At 40.0% G+C, this 21,346-nt stretch overlaps 1 protein-coding gene across 1 annotated transcript in view; it reads right to left on the minus strand.

Annotated features, from left to right (window-relative positions):
• Positions 1-21,346, minus strand: part of asap3 (ArfGAP with SH3 domain, ankyrin repeat and PH domain 3) — a 56,284-nt gene that overhangs the window by 33,448 nt on the left and 1,490 nt on the right. Inside the window, exons 2-3 of the mRNA XM_062041458.1 lie at positions 7,236-7,308; positions 1,063-1,208 (exon numbers count right to left, since the gene is read on the minus strand). Coding sequence (XP_061897442.1) covers positions 1,063-1,208; positions 7,236-7,308 — 219 coding nt within the window. The remainder of the gene's footprint in view (positions 1-1,062; positions 1,209-7,235; positions 7,309-21,346) is intronic.

Here is a 21,346-nt window from a genome sequence, read left to right on the forward strand (position 1 = left end):
ACACTCATAAGGAAAAAAAGCACAAAATAAGTAATAATGCAGTGCCTTAGACCAGTGGTCCCTAACCTTTTTGTAGCTGCGGACCGGTCAACGCTTGAAAAATTTGGGGGGGTGAAATTAAAAAAAAAAAAAATATATATATATATATATATATATATATATATATATATATATATATATATATATATATATATATATATATATATATATATATATATATATATATATATATATATATATATATTTTTTTTTTTTTTTTTTCATAAATAAATAAATAAATAAATAAATACTCAGTCCTGTTACTCTCAAAAATTACCCCCCTCTGAAAATTGTTTTAATATTCCACAAGCCACATTGTCAACAGGAAGTTGCATCATTCAGGACCTATGTTGGTCATAGGAAGGACAGTGACACAGTCCTGTTATTTACCTTTTTTAAATGTTGTTTATTTAAAAAAAAAATAATAATTAAATCACTAATGTACAGTACTTTGTAATTGTCTGCTAAAAATTGTTACTTTCAGTTCTGTTACACAAATGAGTCATCCATTGCATAGGAAGGGACCTTGTACAAAACGTCGGCCACTACCCATTCTGAGCAGTTTAAATGTAAATTATCAGATGTAAAAGGTAAAAAAGACAGAAATGTAAGTTTATTAAGAGACCTAAACCAATTAAATGGCACCGATCCCCCTTCATTCCCCTGTGAGGCGATGATTGACACACATTAGGACCAGAGAAAGTGTGTGTGCTCATGAGTGTGTGTGTGAGTAGTTGAATCACTCATGAAAGTCTGGTCTTAATTATCACCGCCATAGAAACTATCAATTTGAGGCATTCCTGAAGGTTTTGCAAGCGTGCATTTGCCCACACACACTCTATTGAAGTAAACACAAATTAATGAATATGTTAATTGTGCAGGCTATGGTGTCCTACTACCTGTAGCTCTAATAAAAACACAGTTTTTTTTACAGAAATGTCAACGTAACCTCGACTGGCTTCAAATTAAAGTCCTCCCTCCTGTGCATGGTTTGAATTGTCTACCCTTCTCCACTTTCCTCACCAGATTCTTGAGGAGGGCCGTGACCTCTCTGGTGAACACGGCCAGGTTGAGGAAGCCTGTGGAGACCTCGTTGTTGTCCTGGCTTTGGTGGCTGTTCCCCAAGTTCTCCAGCACCTCGATGTACTGCTCATTGGCTTCCACATGGGCTGGAAGAGAGCATGTGGGATAGATTAGTTGTGCCGCTGCCAAACACAATCCAGTTTATAAAGACTTAAAAGCTCACTCTTCAGTATTTCGTCAATTAAAGTGAGTGCTAAAGTGGTACAATTAAGAGTTCAAACAACAATTCAAATGTCAGCAAAACCTTGTGAGCATGTAAAACAGGGATTCTCAAACTATGGTACATGAACCACTAGTGGTGCGTGGGCTCCATTTAGTGGTACGCCAAAGAATCACTTGATTAAAGTACAATGTGTTATTTTCCTATATTAAAACTGTTGCTGTTCAAACTGTATGTAATGTTACAGTCTCATACATACTTGTTAAATAAAACCTCTGCCTTGTTTTTAATGAAAGTTAGGCCAACTATTCTACTGTATTTTAATGTTGGTCTTTATGGTAGTACTTGGAGAGCCAAGTTTTTTCTGAGGTGGTCCTTGGTGAAAAAGTTTGAGAACCACAGATCTCAAGAATTAACTCCCCTAGTGTGTTTGGCTTGTTTTTGTTTTTGAGGACACTACCACAGAAGGGTACCAATGATGGCAAGGAAGAAATACTGTATGTGATAACCATAGATATGGAAATGTAATTAGTTTAGTTTATTTTTTCGGGCAGTGGTCAACAAACAGTTTTACATTCATAAATTGACACTTTTACAGTCCGAAAGGGTTTTGGCTGAAGTTGAGCACTTATTTCGCCTAACCCTAAAAACTAAAAGATGTAGTAAAACCAGAAGACATCAGGCTCTGATCTTGAGCTTCATAGAATGTGAAATTTCCTTTACACAACATATTACAATCAAAACCTTGTACACAACATAAACACTGTTCAAATTAGGGCTGGGCGATATATCGAATATACTCGATATATCGCGGGTTTGTCTCTGTGCGATATAGAAAATGACTATATCGTGATATTCAAGTATACGTTCTCACGCAATTGCTTTTAGCTGCGGGCATTACACTACAGGCGTTTCTCACTCTCTCTCGTCTCTCCTTCTCACAGAGACGTAAAACAAGCGCACCTTCTTACATACGTCACATACTGTCACACGTGCAACGTCATATGCCCTCGCGGAGCAGAGAGGTAGCAGCGTGGGTAACGTTAGCTGTGATGCTAGCGGAGAGGTGCGAGTGGTAATACGAGAGAGAGAAGGTGCCAATCTGGTAACAAATGAAGGAAGAATTAATTCCCAAGAAAAACAGCACGGGGTCCATCGTCTGGCGGTGGTTTGGCTTCAAGTGGGAACATGTCGAACAGACAACCGTAATATGTCAAGTATGCGGCAAAAGCGTTGCTACAAAAAGTAGCAGCTCTACTAATGTACCATCATTTGAAAAGTCACCCACTAGAGAATGAGGAGTGCTTGAAACTCCGCATGTCAACATCTCCGTTCGGTGCCACACCAACAAAATGCCCAAGCAACCATTTCCACATCAACATCGTATGAAAAAAAAAAGTCAACAACAGAAGGAGATAACGTCCGCAGTAACCTACCACATAGCGAATCACATACACTATTTGATTTTCTATTATGCAGCTCATTTTTATTTGACAGTTATTGAAATATCTTATGTGACATCATGCACAAAAGTGCAGTTTATTTGTTTTAAACTATTGTAGTGGCGTTTTATAACGCCACTACAAGTACACTTTAATTTAGTGTTGTTTTGATATGTCATCTTAGTGACATCATGCACAAAAGTGCACTAATAGCTTGTTTTAAAAATGTCTCTGACAATCTTGCACTTTCTGTTTTGGAAATGACATGAATGTTTATGCCACTGCTTAATAACTGTTTAATAAATACAGTTTTGGTAAATTGACTTAGTTGTGATTTCCCTCTCTGCATGAATGTTTAAAATGAGCATATATTAATGCAGTATGAACAAGAATGTTTTAATGTAGACACATATAATCATTATACTGCTGTGATTATATGCATCAAGTGTTAATTCAAGGCTAAGGCAAAATATCGAGATATATATCATGTATCTTGACATGGCCTAAAAATATTGAGATATTAATAAAAGGCCATATCGCCCAGCCCTACTTGCCCGTATAAGAACATCCATGATTGGTTGGTTGTTTACTATGATGAGTTACGATTGGTTGAGATTAGGCCAATCAGAGTCAAGATAGGGCGGGTCATGGAACTAGGAAGGGAAATCACAACAGACATCCCAAATAACGACGACGAGTCGTAGAAGAGAAGAGGGAATATTCAAGCGGGCGATTTATAGATTAAAAAAACTAGTGGAAGATGGCAGAGGGATTATCTTCCTTATAATTTTCTTTTAGCGATGTAGACGACATCCAGGAAACCCACAATGCATCTACCTGGCCACATTTGGACAAATGTACGCGTCTGGATAAAACATTCATTTGAGTTGTTTACCATGTAAGCACAAATCAAAACTGTTCTCGAGTTGCCAACCCGGGCATATTTCGCACGAGAAATGCTGCCGAAAATGTATGCCGAAGTGAGGAAGATCATAGATAGATAAGTTTATGTAATTCTGTGCTACTTAAACAGTTTATTTTCTGTGCTGTTAATACCCATCTTGACTAACTGGGTTAATAAAAGTGCCACTGACTGTTTACAGTACAGCTGTCATTCACTTCAATTTCAGTGAATCGCGCTCAAAAATGAATATCTTTATATGTATACTTTCACGGGAAAATATATCGAGATATATATCGAGTATCGAGTTTAAGTAAAAATATATCGAGATATCCTTTTTCGGCCATATCGCCCAGCCCTAATTAAACCCAGAGTTTTTGAAACTCTCTACTCCTTCAAGCTGTGTTTATAAAGAACAAAAACCTGCATTGGATGTGGACAAAAGGCCAAAACGCATGAAAAAATATGCATATTTAAAACATCAGTCTTTGTGTGAATATGGCTTGGTTATACAGTGTTATACCTGTTTTAGGCTTTTATGACAGTAAAGGAATGTTAAAGGCCTACTGAAACCCACTACTACCGACCACGCAGTCTGATAGTTTATATATCAATGATGAAATCTTAACATTGCAACACATGCCAATACGGCCGGGTTAACTTATAAAGTGCAATTTTAAATTTCTCGCTAAACTTCCGGTTGGAAACACCTTTGGATGATGACGTATGCGCGTGACGTAGCCAGTGAAACAGGAGTATCGGTAGCCCATTGAAGCCAATACAAAATTGCTCTGTTTTCATTTCATAATTCCACAGTATTCTGGACATCTATGTTGGTGAATCTGTTGCAATTTGTTCATTGCATTATGGAGAAAGAAGCTGAGCAAGCAAAGAAGAAAGTTGTCGGTGCGAAGCAGAGTATTTTGCGAGGGAAGTCAGTAACACAACACAGCCGGTGTTTCATTGTTTACATTCCCGAAAGATGCAGTCAAGATCTAAGAACTCGGACAACAGAGACTCTTACCAGGAGGACTTTGACTTCGATACACAGACGCCTGTAGAGAACTGGGACAACACAGACTCTTACCAGGAATACTTTGATTTGGATACACAGACGCAGACGTGCTACCGTGAGTACGCAGCTGCGCTTCCAAACATTTGATCGCTTGCCCGTACGTGCGTGTCACGTACGTAACTTTGGGTAAATATATAAGCTTTATGAACCTTGGGTTAGGTGAACGGTCCTTTGGGCTGAGTGATTGTGTGTGTTGTGCAGGTGTTTTAATTGTATTGGTGGGTTATATGGACGGGAGCTAGGAGCTGGCATAACAAACACCTAGATGTTTGTTATGCGGGATTAATTTGTGGCATATTAAATATAAGCCTGGTTGTGTTGTGGCTAATAGAGTATATATATGTCTTGTGTTTATTTACTGTTTTAGTCATTCCCAGCTGAATATCAGGTCCCACCCGCCTCTCACAGCATCTTCCCTATCTGAATCGCTTCCACTCCCCACTAGTCCTTCACTTGCACTTTCCTCATCCACAAATCTTTCATCTTCGCTCAAATTAATGGGGAAATCGTCGCTTTCTCGGTCCGAATCGCTCTCACTTCTGGCCGCCATCACTGTAAACAATAGGGAACTTTGCGGAAATGTTCAACTGACTACGTCACGCTACTTCCGGTAGGGGCAAGGCTTTTTTTTGTCAGATACCAAAAGTTGCGATCTTTATCGTCGTTGTTCTCTACTAAATCCTGTCAGCAAAAATATGGCAATATTGCGAAATGATCAAGTATGACACATAGAATAGATCTGCTATCCCCGTTTAAATAAAAAAAAATAATTTCAGTAGGCCTTTAACTTAAAACAAAGGTAACACTGATTTTCTGATGGCGACATTTTGACCCTGGAATCGATTAGTTTGCTTCACATTGGACATGGACTTCCACCTTAAATCAAACCAACAAGAGCTAATATAATGCTCCTGTGATTATCATGCAAGAAAAGAAAAACATTTTCCTAACATCAATTACCGTAGCAACCAATGCGGCTTGTTCCCATCTGTTTAGTAACACACTTCGCATGAAACCATACATAAAAAACAGCACAAAACAACTGTGGTCGATTAAATCCGACACAGATGTGAAAATCTTGTTAAAGCATATTCCACCACTCTTTTTTTTCCTGCTTCGCCTGTATTCAATTACGATTGGTTTGTCATGATCGGACCACAACCTATTTGTAAGGGTCTACCCCCTTTAACCCCTCAACAAAAAGGCCTACCCTCCTGACATTCTCTTGATTGTGTAAAAGCAATAAAGAATGGTGCCAAGGGATAAACAAGTTAGCTGAATGCTACAGGGTTTAAAAGAAAATGTCCGGGCAGCTTTAAAGTTTTGCTGAAGTTGGGATAATTTGGGGTAAGGCCCTGGTTTTCCACTTGAGGTTAGGAAACTATTAAATTCGTAAATGCCTGGGGGTTATGATTGTGTTTTTTCTTCATATAAGCCAAGGTTTCCAAAAGGTTCACGTCACAGGTTTTATCATTGCATATTTTGGATGAAAACATGAGGTAAATTTCACTCGCTGACCACAATATTAGGTCAAGAATCAAAAATCCATGCTCTGTTTGGATTGGCAATGTGTTATGGTTATAGTTTGCATACTGTGAAGCATTTATGAGGGCAAATTAATAGGTTGCAGTGGAACATATAGCCCAGGCGTACAGCAATAGCGCCTGTAGCAGACTAAACACCACACGAGCTGTAAAAAGCGAAACTATGCCAGTAGATTGAATATATTCTGCTCCAGTTTCCACTTGAGGTTGAGCAAAATGTGGAAAAAACGACTTGTTTGACACAGCTTGAACGGACAACATGCAGAAAACACATTTAGGACAACTTCAATGCGGGTTTGGAGAAACAAAAAAACAGCGGTTGTGGCTAAATGAAGGTAAAAAAAATATATATATCTGACAAACTCCATGCATGAATCCATCACACAATGTGCACAAAAGGGATACGTTTTACAACTCATCTGTTTAAACAGCACACTTACTTGGCAGAGGAGTCGTACGCTTTGAGGTTTGTGGCACCAGAGAGAGAGTCTCTTTTCTGCACATGTGACCCAGTGAGATCAGCACACAGTGACTCATACAGTGTTGACATCGAGAGTGATTGAAGCCCAAAACAACATAATGAGAGAAGGCGGGGGGGTTTACGATAAATGACCCCCTCCCTATCTTTGTATACGTGATACTGTTTTTGCCTGCTTAAATTCTGGACAGAGGATCTCTGACTCACTTCTGGGTCGGAATGGGAAGTTCATAAGAATTCTACCGTATGTTACCCACTTCCTTCGAGCTGGTGCATGTGTCTGAAGGGGCCAACATGACCCACACACTTACAGAACAATTACTCACTGACCTCACAGCGCACTCGAGCTGACAAAATCCTGCGCCATTTGAAGGTTGGCCTACCGATGCACGTAAACACTTTCATTCCTACAGTACTTACTATGAAGGTTTTATTATTGAGAGTTATCAAAATGTCAAGTGCAAAGTGCAGCCCGCCAAGAGCCGATGAGCTTTGAACGGCTGGTACACTTACTGGTTCCGGAACTGTGGATGGCCTTAATCATCTTCTTCATCTTCTGCAGAGCGATATGATCCTTTTCCAGGGACTGTCAAAAGAAAAACAAGACAATGAGAGCACATTTCAGCATTTTTATTACCACATATCTTTCCAGTGGAACCTCGATTTACAGACCCCTCTGTTTGCAAACTTTTCGGCTTACAATCTTTTAGACTGAGCAAAGTATGTCTCTGTGTGCAAACCTTTTATTCGTTGATGTTGCGTACCGCTGGCAGCCGTTTCGTGCTTGCTTGTATTGAAGAGATTGAGGAAGACTGCTTTGTACCACAGCCAGTTTTTAATTGTAGTGACTTTTATGGAAAAAGATGTTATAGCAGACTTATATCACAGCAGAGGAGAAGACTACCCCTCGTTCGTCCTTCCAAGAGCACACGGCCCCTCCCCCCCTCGACCCTCTCGGTCTGCTCCTTTCTCTCTCTGCTCACGCCAGCTGCTTCTTTGTCGATGACATCGAAAATGGAGTTTACTTCTTTAAATGTTTATTAGTGTAGCGATATGGTTGTTAGAGTTAAGGATCTTCATGATTTCTGATCGTTTGTGAGGGCACAAAAGGGACTTTTGTGTGTGTGCGTGTGTCGGCAAAGCAGCACATACAGGACAGTCCAGCTTGTTGTTGTTTTTGTTTTTAATAAATATATAGTTGATCCATCACCCTCTTGTTATATTTGTTTAATATAGTGCACGGTACTGCATAGCACTTTATATTGTGTTCAAGGTGTACAAACCTTCACTAAAAATAGATTTTTGTTGAGGCTGGAGCCCATTATTCATATTTACATTGGGGTTTTGTTTTGGAGAAATTTGCTTCACTATACCACCTTTTCGTTTTACGAACCCTGTTCAAGAACCAATTAAGTAAATCAAAATGTCACTATATTATAGAAATCAAACTCATATTTTAAAGCAGGGGTGTCAAACTAATTTTCATTATTGGCCACTTCGCAGCTACGGCTGCCCCTCAACATGGCCCCAACCATATAAATGTATTATTGTCACATGATATTGTTACACAATTGTCCTTTTCATTTGAATATCATTATATAGTATGCTAACACACTGATGGAAAATTGCTTTGCAATCAGAAGAGAATGGGACAAATGAAATCGCCATGTAAAATCGCTAATGCTAATCGGTAGCATGTATCTATGGTAAATCCAATATAAATCAACATCGAGCCAGAGCATTTTAAAAAGTTGAGCGCCTTTTTTTTTGTTTGACTTTGTTGGCACGGTAAAATTGTAAAATTACCTCGAGGCAGTTGGGATGAGTCCGCTTTGTGTGATTGACTGCTTGCTTCCCGGCCAAGTTTTTGAGCCGGTGCAGACATGGCGTCACTTGCAACAAAAAGGTACCAAAATATATTTATTTTATTTAAAATCGGTACCCAGTAGTACCAACGGACTTCAGTCGGTACCTAAGTACCGAATTCAGCATCCATCCCTGTTTACTGTCAACACTGTTATTGTCTAATTAACTGGCAATAACTGCACCCATACTTTCCATGTGTGTTGTTGCCAATCGCCGCCAATATTGTTCTCTTCCTGCAAGATGCGCTGACTCGCCCATGTTCATTTCCGTTCGGAAAAAACACAACGTCACCGACTAAAAAATTTCTTTTGGCGTTTTGCAGACAATGTCGTCGAATTGTTCCACCCCTAATTGAAGGGAGACGAGTCAAGCAAAATGGCAGCCCAAGCTAAAGCCTGTTTTCCTTTAGACACCCCGCAAGCTCATTGATTGGCTCTGTGGCGCTGCGGTTTCTTGCTAAGGCAAAATCAAAAATGTGTTTTTTAATTTTTCCCCCAACAAATTCATCCACTGCAGAGGATGCTTACTCACAAGAGGTTATCTACGTTTAATTGATTTACTTTTGTCCGTTGAGAAGATCATACCTAAAGATACCAAATCCGATTAAGCATATCACAGCAATCATAAGTCAGCATGCTTTAGTGGCTGTGAGCAATGCCACATGGAACCATTTTGGCATCGTTGCCATTTTTGTTAAGATCTTTCCTTTGATTTACCTAAAAGTCCAACATTACGCGACTTTTGGAATTACTCTCAATGGGAAATACTGGACTTTGGAAGTCAGCTAAAGTTGCCTGACATACCAATGTCACTCTCTTTTCTTTGGATGTCGTCATCTTTTAGGCTAAGAGGGCCTCCAAGGAAACTTGATACCCCGAATGCAAACCATGCATTTTCTGACATTTATCCAGAGTCTAAGCATCGTGGCATAGTTTAAGGGCCCCCAGGCTCCTGGGGGAGACTCCCAGGGGTTCCAGACATATCCGACCAACAACAGCAGTCTATTTGTTTCTTGCAATACGCGTTTCAATCTTGTTTATTGGACCTCACACACGCTGCTTTTACACGTCACCAGAAAAAAGCTCTAATGAGCCAGAAATCTAGTCTTATAACACAGCCTCTGTGTCCTTACATGCGCCTTCACTTTGTCACTTTTTGGTCAGGTTTCCTCCAGTCCTAAAGCGTGGGGTCCACTAATTAAAAGGCAGAGTGGGTGCTGTGAAATGTGACTCAGTAAACGGGCAGGCGATTAAAGCCAAGATATGAGATGGGAGGTTTCTTTTTTGGCGCCGTGGCAGAAGATAAACACAGTGGCAACAAACCGTAAGTCTGTTTGAAATCCATGTGGGTGGACACACACGAAGAGGATTTGGATAAGACCTGACACCAAACCCACAAAGTAAGCACTAGTGATGGTTAACTCAATTTCACCAATTAAACGGAGCCTGGCAGTCACATGCTCACACTCACACTACACACTGTAAAAAGTGACATATCATTATCAGGGTTTCTCTTTATTGTATTTGTTTGTGGTGGTGCACCAGGGCAAAACATTAGCCGCAACTCCTAAAAAATGAGGGTTTTCAACATGAAAACAAATTAACCTCTTAAGGCCCAAGCTGTTTGTTTACATGCTTTTTGTATTTCTCTTTGCTATTTGGGCTAATTGGACCCTAATTAGAATAAAAACTAAGAATCACCAAATTCCATTGTATGTTATACTCTTCTGACACCACCAGATGGCAGTATAAGTGTCCACATAAGCGGCCATAAGACCCCAATTCAGTAGTGTACACAATTTTGGAAATAAGAGCTAAAAGGTGCTGTCCACGCATGTGGCCACTAAGCCTTTATGTATTGACACTCTTTTTGGCTGTTATTGCCAATCTTATGCTAACAACGGGCCTAATTCAAACAAGTATTTCCTCCGTACAAACACAACCGCCACCGTGTTTCACTCCCAGACACAAAACAACACCTCCTTATTCTCCGCCAACACCGTGTGTTCAAGACCATGAGAAAAATAAACATAACACACAAACATACACTCTAAGACCAGCAGGTTTTTACAGTATGAATGGGTATATATGGTTTATCATTTTCGCACTATTGACTAGTGATGCGCCGGAAATTTGGCAGCAGAAAAAAGACGTACTTTGATCACCCGAACAGCTCTGCCGACACCGGATGTTGTGATGACGTAAGCCATTAAACGGGGTAGTCTGGGGAAGAGGCATCATGTCTGCGCTGGGAACATATTTGAATGTATCCAAGATATAGCCGCGGACAGCAATTTACAAAATTTAAGATGACAATTACTTTTAAGGAAGGAAGGATCGCAGTTGCACGAAGCAAGTGTGACGTCATGCTCTCTGCAGCTGGCCTTTGGTCAGGGACATGAAGCGACAGAACTAGAGTCTCTAAACACAAGCACAGTCTACAATAACACCAGAAATACACTACCGTTCAAAAGTTTGGGGTCACATTGAAATGTCCTTATTTTTTAAGGAAAAGCACTGTACTTTTCAATGAAGATAACTTTAAACTAGTCTTAACTTTAAAGAAATACACTCTATTCATTGCTAATGTGGTAAATGACTATTCTAGCTGCAAATGTCTGGTTTTTGGTGCAATATCTACATAGGTGTATAGAGGCCCATTTCCAGCAACTATCACTCCAGTGTTCTAATGGTACAATGTGTTTGCTCATTGGCTCAGAAGGCTAATTGATGATTAGAAAACCCTCGTGCAATCATGTTCACACATCTGAAAACAGTTTAGCTCGTTACAGAAGCTACAAAACTGACCTTCCTTTGAGCAGATTGAGTTTCTGGAGCATCACATTTGTGGGGTCAATTAAACGCTCAAAATGGCCAGAAAAAGAGAACTTTCATCTGAAACTCGACAGTCTATTATTGTTTTTAGAAATGAAGGCTATTCCACAAAATTGTTTGGGTGACCCCAAACTTTTGAACAGTAGTGTATATGCTGGATTTGTTACCAGTGGTTTAAAAAATTAATTAAAAAAATTACTAAAAGGATTGGAGAAATCTCTACAAAAAAGCTTTTCAACAAAGTACATTCTACAATGAGCAGCAACAACTGAAAAATTTTGCAAATTATATATACGCCCCTACTACGCCCCTAGTCACGCCCCCACCGCCACAGGTATCTTGGAAATCTAGGGGAAACCCTGATTATTATTATTAAACACTATCTTCAATTCATGTTTACCTTACAAATTGAGAAAAATAACATTCATATCATGCGCTGTCATCTGTGTCAATGGAAATGTTCACATTTCAGACAACAGGGGTAAACATGTCGCAGTAAGTTGTAGATGTTTTTTATATATTTTTTAGCTGCACATATGCTAATATTAGCCTTGTTATAACGTTGTAACTGACTGCAAAATGTGCATCTTTTGTGATACGTGTTGTCCATCCATCTGTCTCATGCAGACACGCACATAGACGCACACTCCAACTGTAATTAGTGTGTGTAAGTACCATTAAAAAATAGCTTCTAAATTAATAAGTTACTCACCAGTCATGCATGTACTTAAGTAGATTTTTTTCACTGAATACCGGTACTTACTTAGGCCCCTTCTACACTACGGTTATCCAGGGTAAATCCCACCTAATCTTAGCCTTGTCCACACACACACAATGCCACCGTTTAAGACCTCCTCCCCCTCCGTCCGCCGGCGCAACGCGACCTAGTACGCATCCGCGAAAAAGAATGCGTGCGTCATAGTTACCTCTGACCTGGAAGTGTATCCTTACCCTGTGTTTCAATGTAGACTATTGCCATATTTCTTTTAACAGTAAACCTTGCTTGCCTCACCATCAACAGCTGTTAGACTATTGTAGTGAATCACACCTGAGCCATCATACATGAATCATATCTTTAATGGTCGTGGGAAAGTAAGCAATGTGATAAATAACATTTTACAACAATCAATCTAGGGATCTAGATATCTGGTCAGGACACTGTGCTTGTAGGCTGAAATTGGTGGTCGTACTTGACGGCCGTAACCACTTCATGGCTTCACAATAATTATGGAGTACAAAACTAGACGTTGAGTAATCGCTCGACATTTATCGCGGACAATAACTTAAATTCTGCTTTGCCAGTCCAAATGCATTCGCTGTTTTCCGTAGTACTCCCTCGTCCATGGGAGCCCGCATTCTCGTTGTCTCCCCTTCGACAAATGGACGAAGTTTATCGCTAAGTAGAATCACAGCTGACCTGGACATTCGAAAGTTCTTGTGGCACAACACAGGTGTTGACAAACATATCCCACCAGGCTTCCGTTCTTCCAGGCCTTATCCATAACAGTCGCTCACATTGCTATGTTGCCGTCTAAGATGTGTTGTATCCCAAATAGCTGCAATCGCGCGTTTTCTTCTCTTAAGGTATTCATGTGTGATTTCCACAAGCGTCTGTTATGAAGCTGGCTATGGTGCGTTCTTTCTGACGTCACTTCCTCTCCGAACTCAATTTGTAAACGATCGATGAGTCCATACAAAGCTAAGTGCCAGAGATTCAAGAAATACACGGCGCACTTACCCGTGTAAAAAATTATCCAAGGAGGGGAACCTTAAACGATGGTTTAGTGTGGCTGAAATGGGGCTTAGGCTAAATAATTATTTGTTTAAGGAGTTATCCGGCTTAATGTAGACAGGGCCTTAATCAAGTAGTTGTTTGGAGGACTAGTTTTTACTTTCACTTGAGTCATATTACTCTAAGTAACAGTACTCTTACAAAGTAAAATTGTTGGCTACTCTACCCACCTCTGGCTATTGCTAAACGAATGTCCTGGCATTCACATTACAACACATCTTGTTTACTATATCGTCATAGTGTAAACACACCAGTGCTGTGCGGTCAGGGGAACCTACCTTTGAATGCGCAATGCATCCAAAACTTAGTTGGACGGCGTGCGCCCGTTTCTGTTTGCCTGCATGACGCCAATATACTGTTTGCAGAAGCATATTCACGTCGTTAAAACGTGATCCATTTGGTAAGCAGTCAGCACGATGACGCACTTACAGGATTCCATATCACAGAAAACTGATTCTATCTATTTATTTATAGAAATACTGAAAATACCCACCATTATCGTCTACTGTGGCAGTGGCATCTACGTGAGGGAGGGGTGTGGGGGATGGATGTTGATGTTGCCTAACCCTATAACCAGAAGTAACCCCTTACCATTCAATCAACTATGCCCCACACTAAATATAGCCATGTCATGTTTCAATTACAGGGGGGTTAGTGCATTTTACATACTCTATGTGCCAGTTTTTGCAAAACGATCCCAATTATACTGCATCGTCTTATATTCATCTGCTGTGGTATTTTTTTTTTTTTTTTTTGCTGACACGTCACTGCAGCCCAGTCCAAAAACATGTTCCAGTGTTGAGTCCACACAAGACAAAGAGGAAGGACAAAATTGCATGCACACTTGGATTATTTGCTTTATGGCAAAGTTCACAGCAGCCTCTCCTATGTTTTTTCCTTCAGCAGAAAAGCTTTTGAGAAAAAAACTGTTTCATTTAGGCAACAAACTCAGAGAAAATGAGCTAAAAGACAAAAGTGCCAGATGCACATTTCTAGTCGTGTTATATTTCTATGCTGTGTGACAACAATTGGGGAACATCTTGGACTTGATTACATGTCGATCTCAAGACATAACAATTTAGAAGCTATAACAGTAAAGACAATTTGGAGTCTTCTATGACCCAAACATATTTACCTAACAATAAAATACCGTACATGTTGTTTTAAATATTAAAGACAAGTCAAGAGTTTCCTACAAAAGATTTGTTTACAAAGATTGATGATATTTCGGTCTTCAACGTACATAACACAATTTCCTTTCAATACAATAGAATGTTTATTCAACATACATGTTTTTAACCTAAGACAGGTTTTTCAACATAACCTTGTATAGACATTTTTAACCCAACTTTTCAGACATGCTGTAATGAGAAACTGAAAATAGGCGATGTATTATATTGTAATTGTATGCATATTTAAAATAAACACCATAGTCCTAACTTTCAATCTTTTAAAAACAATTGATGTTTTTAGCCAAATGTGTTCAACTGAGCATACATGTTTTTAACGTGGCATTTGTGTTTTAACCAAGTATACAATTTTTTAACATAACATATGTTTAACATTGCATTCATGTTTTAACCTAATAAACCCATTTTTAACATAACATACATGTTTTCAACCTAATATACACATATTGAACCTTGCATGTTTTTTGACCTACATGTTTTTCTAACATGACATACCTGTTTTTAACATAACATGCTGTACATGTTTTTTTGTTTTTTTTTACATAACATGTTTTTAAAACAAAACTTATGTTTTTAGCTTAACCTACATGTTTTTTAGGTATATTTGTTTAAACCTAATATACACATTTTTACCATTTGGTATTCATGTTTTTTAAATAAATAGACATTTTTTAACCTGGTGTGTTTTTTTAACCTATGATACATTATTTTTTATCATGAGTCAGACAGCTGAGATAGGCTCCAGCAACCCCCGCAACCCCAAAATGGACAAGCGGTAGAAAATGAATGGATGGAGTCAGACATACCTGTTTTTTGACATAAGATATTGGAAATGTTTTTAAAATGAAACATATTTTTAGCTTAACCTACAGTACAGGACACACCTTGTCCTCATTCAATGCGTTTTCTTTATTTTCATTACTATTTACATTGTAGATTGTCACTGAAGGCATCAAAACTATGAATGAACACATGTGGAGTTATGTACTTAACAAAAAAAGGTAAAATAACTGAAAACATGTTTTATATTCTAGTTTCTTCAAAATAGCCACCCTTTGCTCTGTTTACTTTTTTGCACACTCTTGCATTGTCTCGATGAGCTTCAAGGCAGCACATCTAAAAAACTTGAATCTTACACCTATCGTAAATAATAAATATAACTCGTTTGAGGTGCTTACTATGAGGTTTGTCACACCGCTGCCTCTGCACCTGGCTGTTATCTACCGCCCTCCAGGGCCCTATTCAGACTTTATCAATTAATTTTCAGAGTTCGTTGCTGATCTAGTGACGCACGCCGACAATATAATCATAATGGGAGACTTTAACATCCATATGAATACCCCATCGGACCCTCCATGCGTGGCGCTCCAGACTATAATTGATAGCTGTGGTCTTACACAAATAATAAATGAACCCACGCATCGCAACGGTAATACGATAGATCTAGTGCTTGTCAGGGGTGTCACCACCTCTAAAGTTACGATACTCCCGTACACTAAAGTAATGTCCGATCATTACCTTATAAAATTCAAAGTTCTGACTCATTGTCAACAAACTAATAATAATAATAATAACTACTATAGCAGCCGCAACATTAATGCTGCCACAACGATGACTCTTACTGACCTACTGCCTTCGGTAATAGCACCATTCCCAAATTATGTGGGCTCTATTGATAACCTCACTAACAACTTTAACGACGCCCTACGCGACACCATTGATAGTATAGCACCGCTAAAGCTAAAAAGGGCCCCTAAAAGGCGTACCCCATGGTTTACAGAAGAAACTAAAGCCCATAAATTATCATGTAGAAAGCTAGAACGCAAATGGCGCGCGACTAAACTTGAGGTTTTCCATCAAGCATGGAGTGATAGTTTAATAACTTATAAACGCATGCTTACCTCAGCTAAAGCTAAATATTACTCAAATCTCATCCACCTCAACAAAAATGATCCTAAATTTTTGTTTAGTACAGTAGCATCGCTAACCCAACAAGGGACTCCTCCCAATAGCTCCACCCACTCGGCAGATGACTTTATGAGTTTCTTTAATAAGAAAATTGAACTCATTAGAAAAGAGATTAAAGACAACGCATCCCAGCCACAACTTGGTTCTATTAACACAGATACGACTGTATATACGACGAACACTGCCCTCCAAAATAGTTTCTCTCTCTTCGATGAAATAACATTGGAGGAATTGTTAAAATGTGTAAATGGGACAAAACAAACAACATGTTTACTTGACCCAATTCCTGGGAAACTTATCAAGGAGCTTTTTGTATTATTAGGTCCATCAGTGTTAAATATTATAAACTTATCACTTTCCTCTGGCACTGTTCCACTAGCATTCAAAAAAGCGGTTATTCACCCTCTGCTCAAAAGACCGAACCTCGATCCTGATCTCTTGGTAAACTACCGGCCGGTGTCCCACCTCCCGTTTATCTCGAAAATCCTCTAAAAAATTGTTGCACAGCAGCTAAATGAACACTTAGCGTCTAACAATCTCTGTGAACCTTTTCAATCCGGTTTCAGGGCATATCATTCTACGGAGACAGCCCTCGCAAAAATGACTACCGTAATGATCTATTGCTAACAATGGATTCTGATGCGTCATCTATGTTGCTGCTTCTTGATCTTAGCGCCGCTTTCGATAATGTTGATCATAATATTTTATTAGAGCGTATCAAAACACGTGTTGGTATGACAGACTTAGCCTTGTCTTGGTTTAACTCTTATCTTACTGACAGGATGCAGTGCGTCTCCCATGACAATGTGACCTCGGACTATGTTAAGGTAACGTGCGGAGTTCCCCGGGGTTCGGTTCTTGGCCCTGCACTCTTTAGTATTTACATGCTGCCGCTAGGTGACATCATACGCAAATACGGTGTTAGCTTTCACTGTTATGCTGATGACACCCAACTCTACATGCCCCTAAAGCTGACCAACACGCCGGATTGTAGTCAGCTAGGAGCGTGTCTTAATGAAATTAAACAATGGATGTCCGCTAACTTTTTGCAACTCAACGCTAAGAAAACGGAAATGCTGATTATCGGTCCTACTAGACACCGACATCTATTTGATTATACCACCTTAACATTTGACAACCAAACAATTACACAAGGCGACTCGGTAAAGAATCTGGGTATTATCTTCGACCCAACTCTCTCATTTGAGTCACACATTAAGAGTGTTACTAAAACGCCATTCTTTCATCTCCGTAATATCGCTAAAATTCGTTCCATTTTGTCCACAAGCGACGCTGAGATCATTATCCATGCGTTCGTTACATCTCGTCTCGATTACTGTAACTTATTATTTTCGGGCCTCCCTATGTCTAGCATTAAAAGATTACAGTTGGTACAAAATGCGGCTGCTAGACTTTTGACAAAAACAAGAAAGTTTGATCATATTACGCCTATACTGGCTGACCTGCACTGGCTTCCTGTGCACTTAAGATGTGACTTTAAAGTTTTACTACTTACGTATAAAATACTACACGGTCTAGCTCCATCCTATCTTGCCGATAGTATTGTACCATATGTCCCGGCAAGAAATCTGCGTTCAAAGAACTCCGGCTTATTAGTGATTCCCAGAGCCCAAAAAAAGTCTGCGGGCTATAGAGCGTTTTCTATTCGGGCTCCAATACTATGGAATGCCCTCCCGGTAAAAGTTAGAGGTGCTACCTCAGTAGAAGCATTTAAGTCCCATCTTAAAACTGATTTGTATACTCTAGCATTTAAATAGACTCCCTTTTTAGACCAGTTGATCTGCCGTTTATTTTATTTTCTGATCTGCTCTCCTCTCCCTTATGGAGAGGGAGTTGCACAGGTCCGGTGGCCACGGATGAAATGCTGGCTGTCCAGAGTCGGGACCCGGGGTGGACCGCTAACCTGTGCATCGGTTGGGGACATCTCTACGCTGCTGACCCGTCTCCGCTCGGGATGGTTTCCTGCTGGCCCCACTACAGACTGGACTCTCGCTGATGTGTAGGATCCACTGTGGACTGGACTTTCACAATATTATGTCAGACCCACTCGACATCCATTGCTTTCGGTCTCCCCTAGAGGGGGGGGGGTTACCCACATATGCGGTCCTCTCCAAGGTTTCTCATAGTCATTCACATCGACGTCCCACTGGGGTGAGTTTTCCTTGCCCGTATGTGGGCTCTGTACCGAGGATGTCGCTGTGGCTTGTGCAGCCCTTTGAGACACTTGTGATTTAGGGCTATATAAATAAACATTGATTGATTGATTGATTGATCTGTGAAGTGAAAACCATTTCAGGGGACTACCTCTTGAAGCTCATCGAGAGAATGCCAAGAGTGTGCAAAACCGTAATCAGAGCAAAGGGTGGCTATTTTGAAGTAACCAGAATATAAAACATGTTTTCAGTTATTTCACCTTTTTTTGTTAAGTACATAACTCCACATGTGTTCATTCATAGTTTTGATGCCTTCAGTGACAATCTACCATGCAAATAGTCATTAAAATAAAGAAAACACATTGAATGAGGAGAAGGTGTGTCCAAACTTTTGGCCTGTACTGTACATGTTTTAATGTGCCGAATGTGTTTAAACTTCCATCCATCCATTTTCTACCGCTTGTCCCTTTTGGGGTTGCGGGGGGTGCTGAAGCCTATCTCAGCTGCATTCGGGCGGAAGGCGGGGTACACCCTGGACAAGTCGCCTTAATACACAAATTTTTAACATGTTTTTAACTTGGCATCCATGTGTTTTAACCAACTATACTAATTTTTTAACTGGGAAACATGCTTTAAATGCTAGAATACATGATTTTCTAACATAACATACCTGTTTTTAAACATCAAATATGTGCTTAACGTGTCATGGATGTTTTCAACCTATTATAGATGTCTTTTAACTTACAATACATGTTTTCTCTAACATGACATGCATGTTTTCTAACCTGGCATACATGTTTTTTTTACCTAATATACACATTTTAAAATAACCTACATACTTTTTAAACCTAGAATACATGTTTTTCTAACCTATCACACACATTTTAAACATAACATATGTGAATTTTGACCTAAACACAATAAATATGTTTTTGCAGACCCTTGATCTGGAGGTATGCCAAAGATTCACTTAATCAAATATTCAAACAGTGTTACTGTTCAAACAGTGTATAATGTTACAGACAGTGGCCAAAAATATTAAATATACTCGTGAAATACAAAACCCAAAACCAGTGAATTTGGCACGTTGTGTAAATCGTAAATAAAAACAGAATACAATGATTTGCAAATCCTTTTCAACCTATATTCAACTGAATGGACTGCAAAGACAAGATACTTAACATTCACACTGGAAAACGTTATTTTTTGCAAATATTAGCTCATTTGGACTTTGATGCCTGCAACATGTTTCAAAAAAGCTGGCCCAAGTGGCAAAAAAGACTGATTCCCAAACACTTATTTGGAACATCTCACAGGTGAACAGGCTGATTGGGAACAGGTGGGTGCCATGATTGGGTATAAAAGCAGCTTCCATGTAATGCTCAGTCATTCACAAACAAGGATGGGGCGAGGGTCACCACTTTGTGAACAAATGCTTGAGCAAATTGTCGAACAGTTTAAGAACAACATTTCTCAACAAGCTATTGCAAAGAATTTAGGGATTTCACCATCTACGGCAGTGGTCCCCAACCTTTTTGTAGCTGCGGACCGGTCAACGCTTGAAAATTTGTCCCACGGAACGGGGGGGGGGGGGGGACGGGACTGTATTGATCTATATTGATATATAATGTATATATTGTGTTTTTTATGTTGATTTCATTTTTTTTTTTTAAATTAAAAAAAAACATTTTTTTAATTTTTTTTTTATTTCTTGTGCGGCCCGGTACCAATCGGTCCGCGGACCGGCACCGGGCCACGGCCCGGTGGTTGGGGACCACTGATCTACGGTCTGTAATATCATCAAAAGGTTCAGAGAATATTCGATCCCTCAGGCGGTACTGCATCAAAAAACTGACATCGGTGTGTAAAGGTTATCACCACATGGGCTCAGGAACACTTCAGAAACCCACTGTCAGTAACTTCAGTTGGTCGCTACATCTGTAAGTGCGAGTTAAAACTCTACTATGCAAAGCGAAAGCCATTTATCGACAACACCCAGAAACACTGACGGCTTCGCTGGGCCCGAGCTCATCTAAGATGGACTGAGGCAAAGTGGATAAGACAGCGTGGCCGTGCCAGCAACCTGAGGTTTCCTGGTTCGATCCCCACCTATTACCAACCTCGTCACGTCCGTTGTGTCCTTCAGCAAGACACTTCACCCTTGCTGATGGGTCGTGTATGGGCCTTGCATGGCAGCTCCCGCCATCAGTGTGTGAAAGTGTGTGTGAATGGGTGAATGTGGAAATAGTGTCAAAGCGCTTTGAGTACCTTGAAGGTAGAAAAGCGCTATACAAGTATAACCCATTTACCATGGGGACAGCGTGGCGAAGTTGGTAGAGTGGCTGTGCCAGCAATCGGAGGGTTGCTGGTTACTGGGGTTCAATCCCCACCTTCTACCATCCTAGTCACGTCCGTTGTGTCCTTGGGCAAGACACTTCACCCTTGCTCCTGATGGCTACTGGTTAGCGCCTTGCATGGCAGCTCCCGCCATCAGTGTGTGAATGTGTGTGTGAATGGGTGAATGTGGAAATACTGTCAAAGCGCTTTGAGTACCTTGAAGGTAGAAAAGCGCTATACAAGTATAACCCATTTATCATTTATTTACCATAAGTGATCTGTGGTCTGACGAGTCCACATTTCAAATTGTTTTTTGGAAACTGTGGACGTCGTGTCCTCTGGACCAAAGAGGAAAAGAACCATCCGGATTGTTATAGGCGCAAAGTTCAAAAGCCAGCATCTGTGATTGTATGGGGGTGTATTAGTGCCCAAGGCATGGGTCACTTACACATCTGTGAAGGCA

This window comes from Entelurus aequoreus, linkage group LG03 (genome assembly GCF_033978785.1).
Source record: "Entelurus aequoreus isolate RoL-2023_Sb linkage group LG03, RoL_Eaeq_v1.1, whole genome shotgun sequence".
NCBI lineage: Eukaryota > Metazoa > Chordata > Actinopteri > Syngnathiformes > Syngnathidae > Entelurus > Entelurus aequoreus.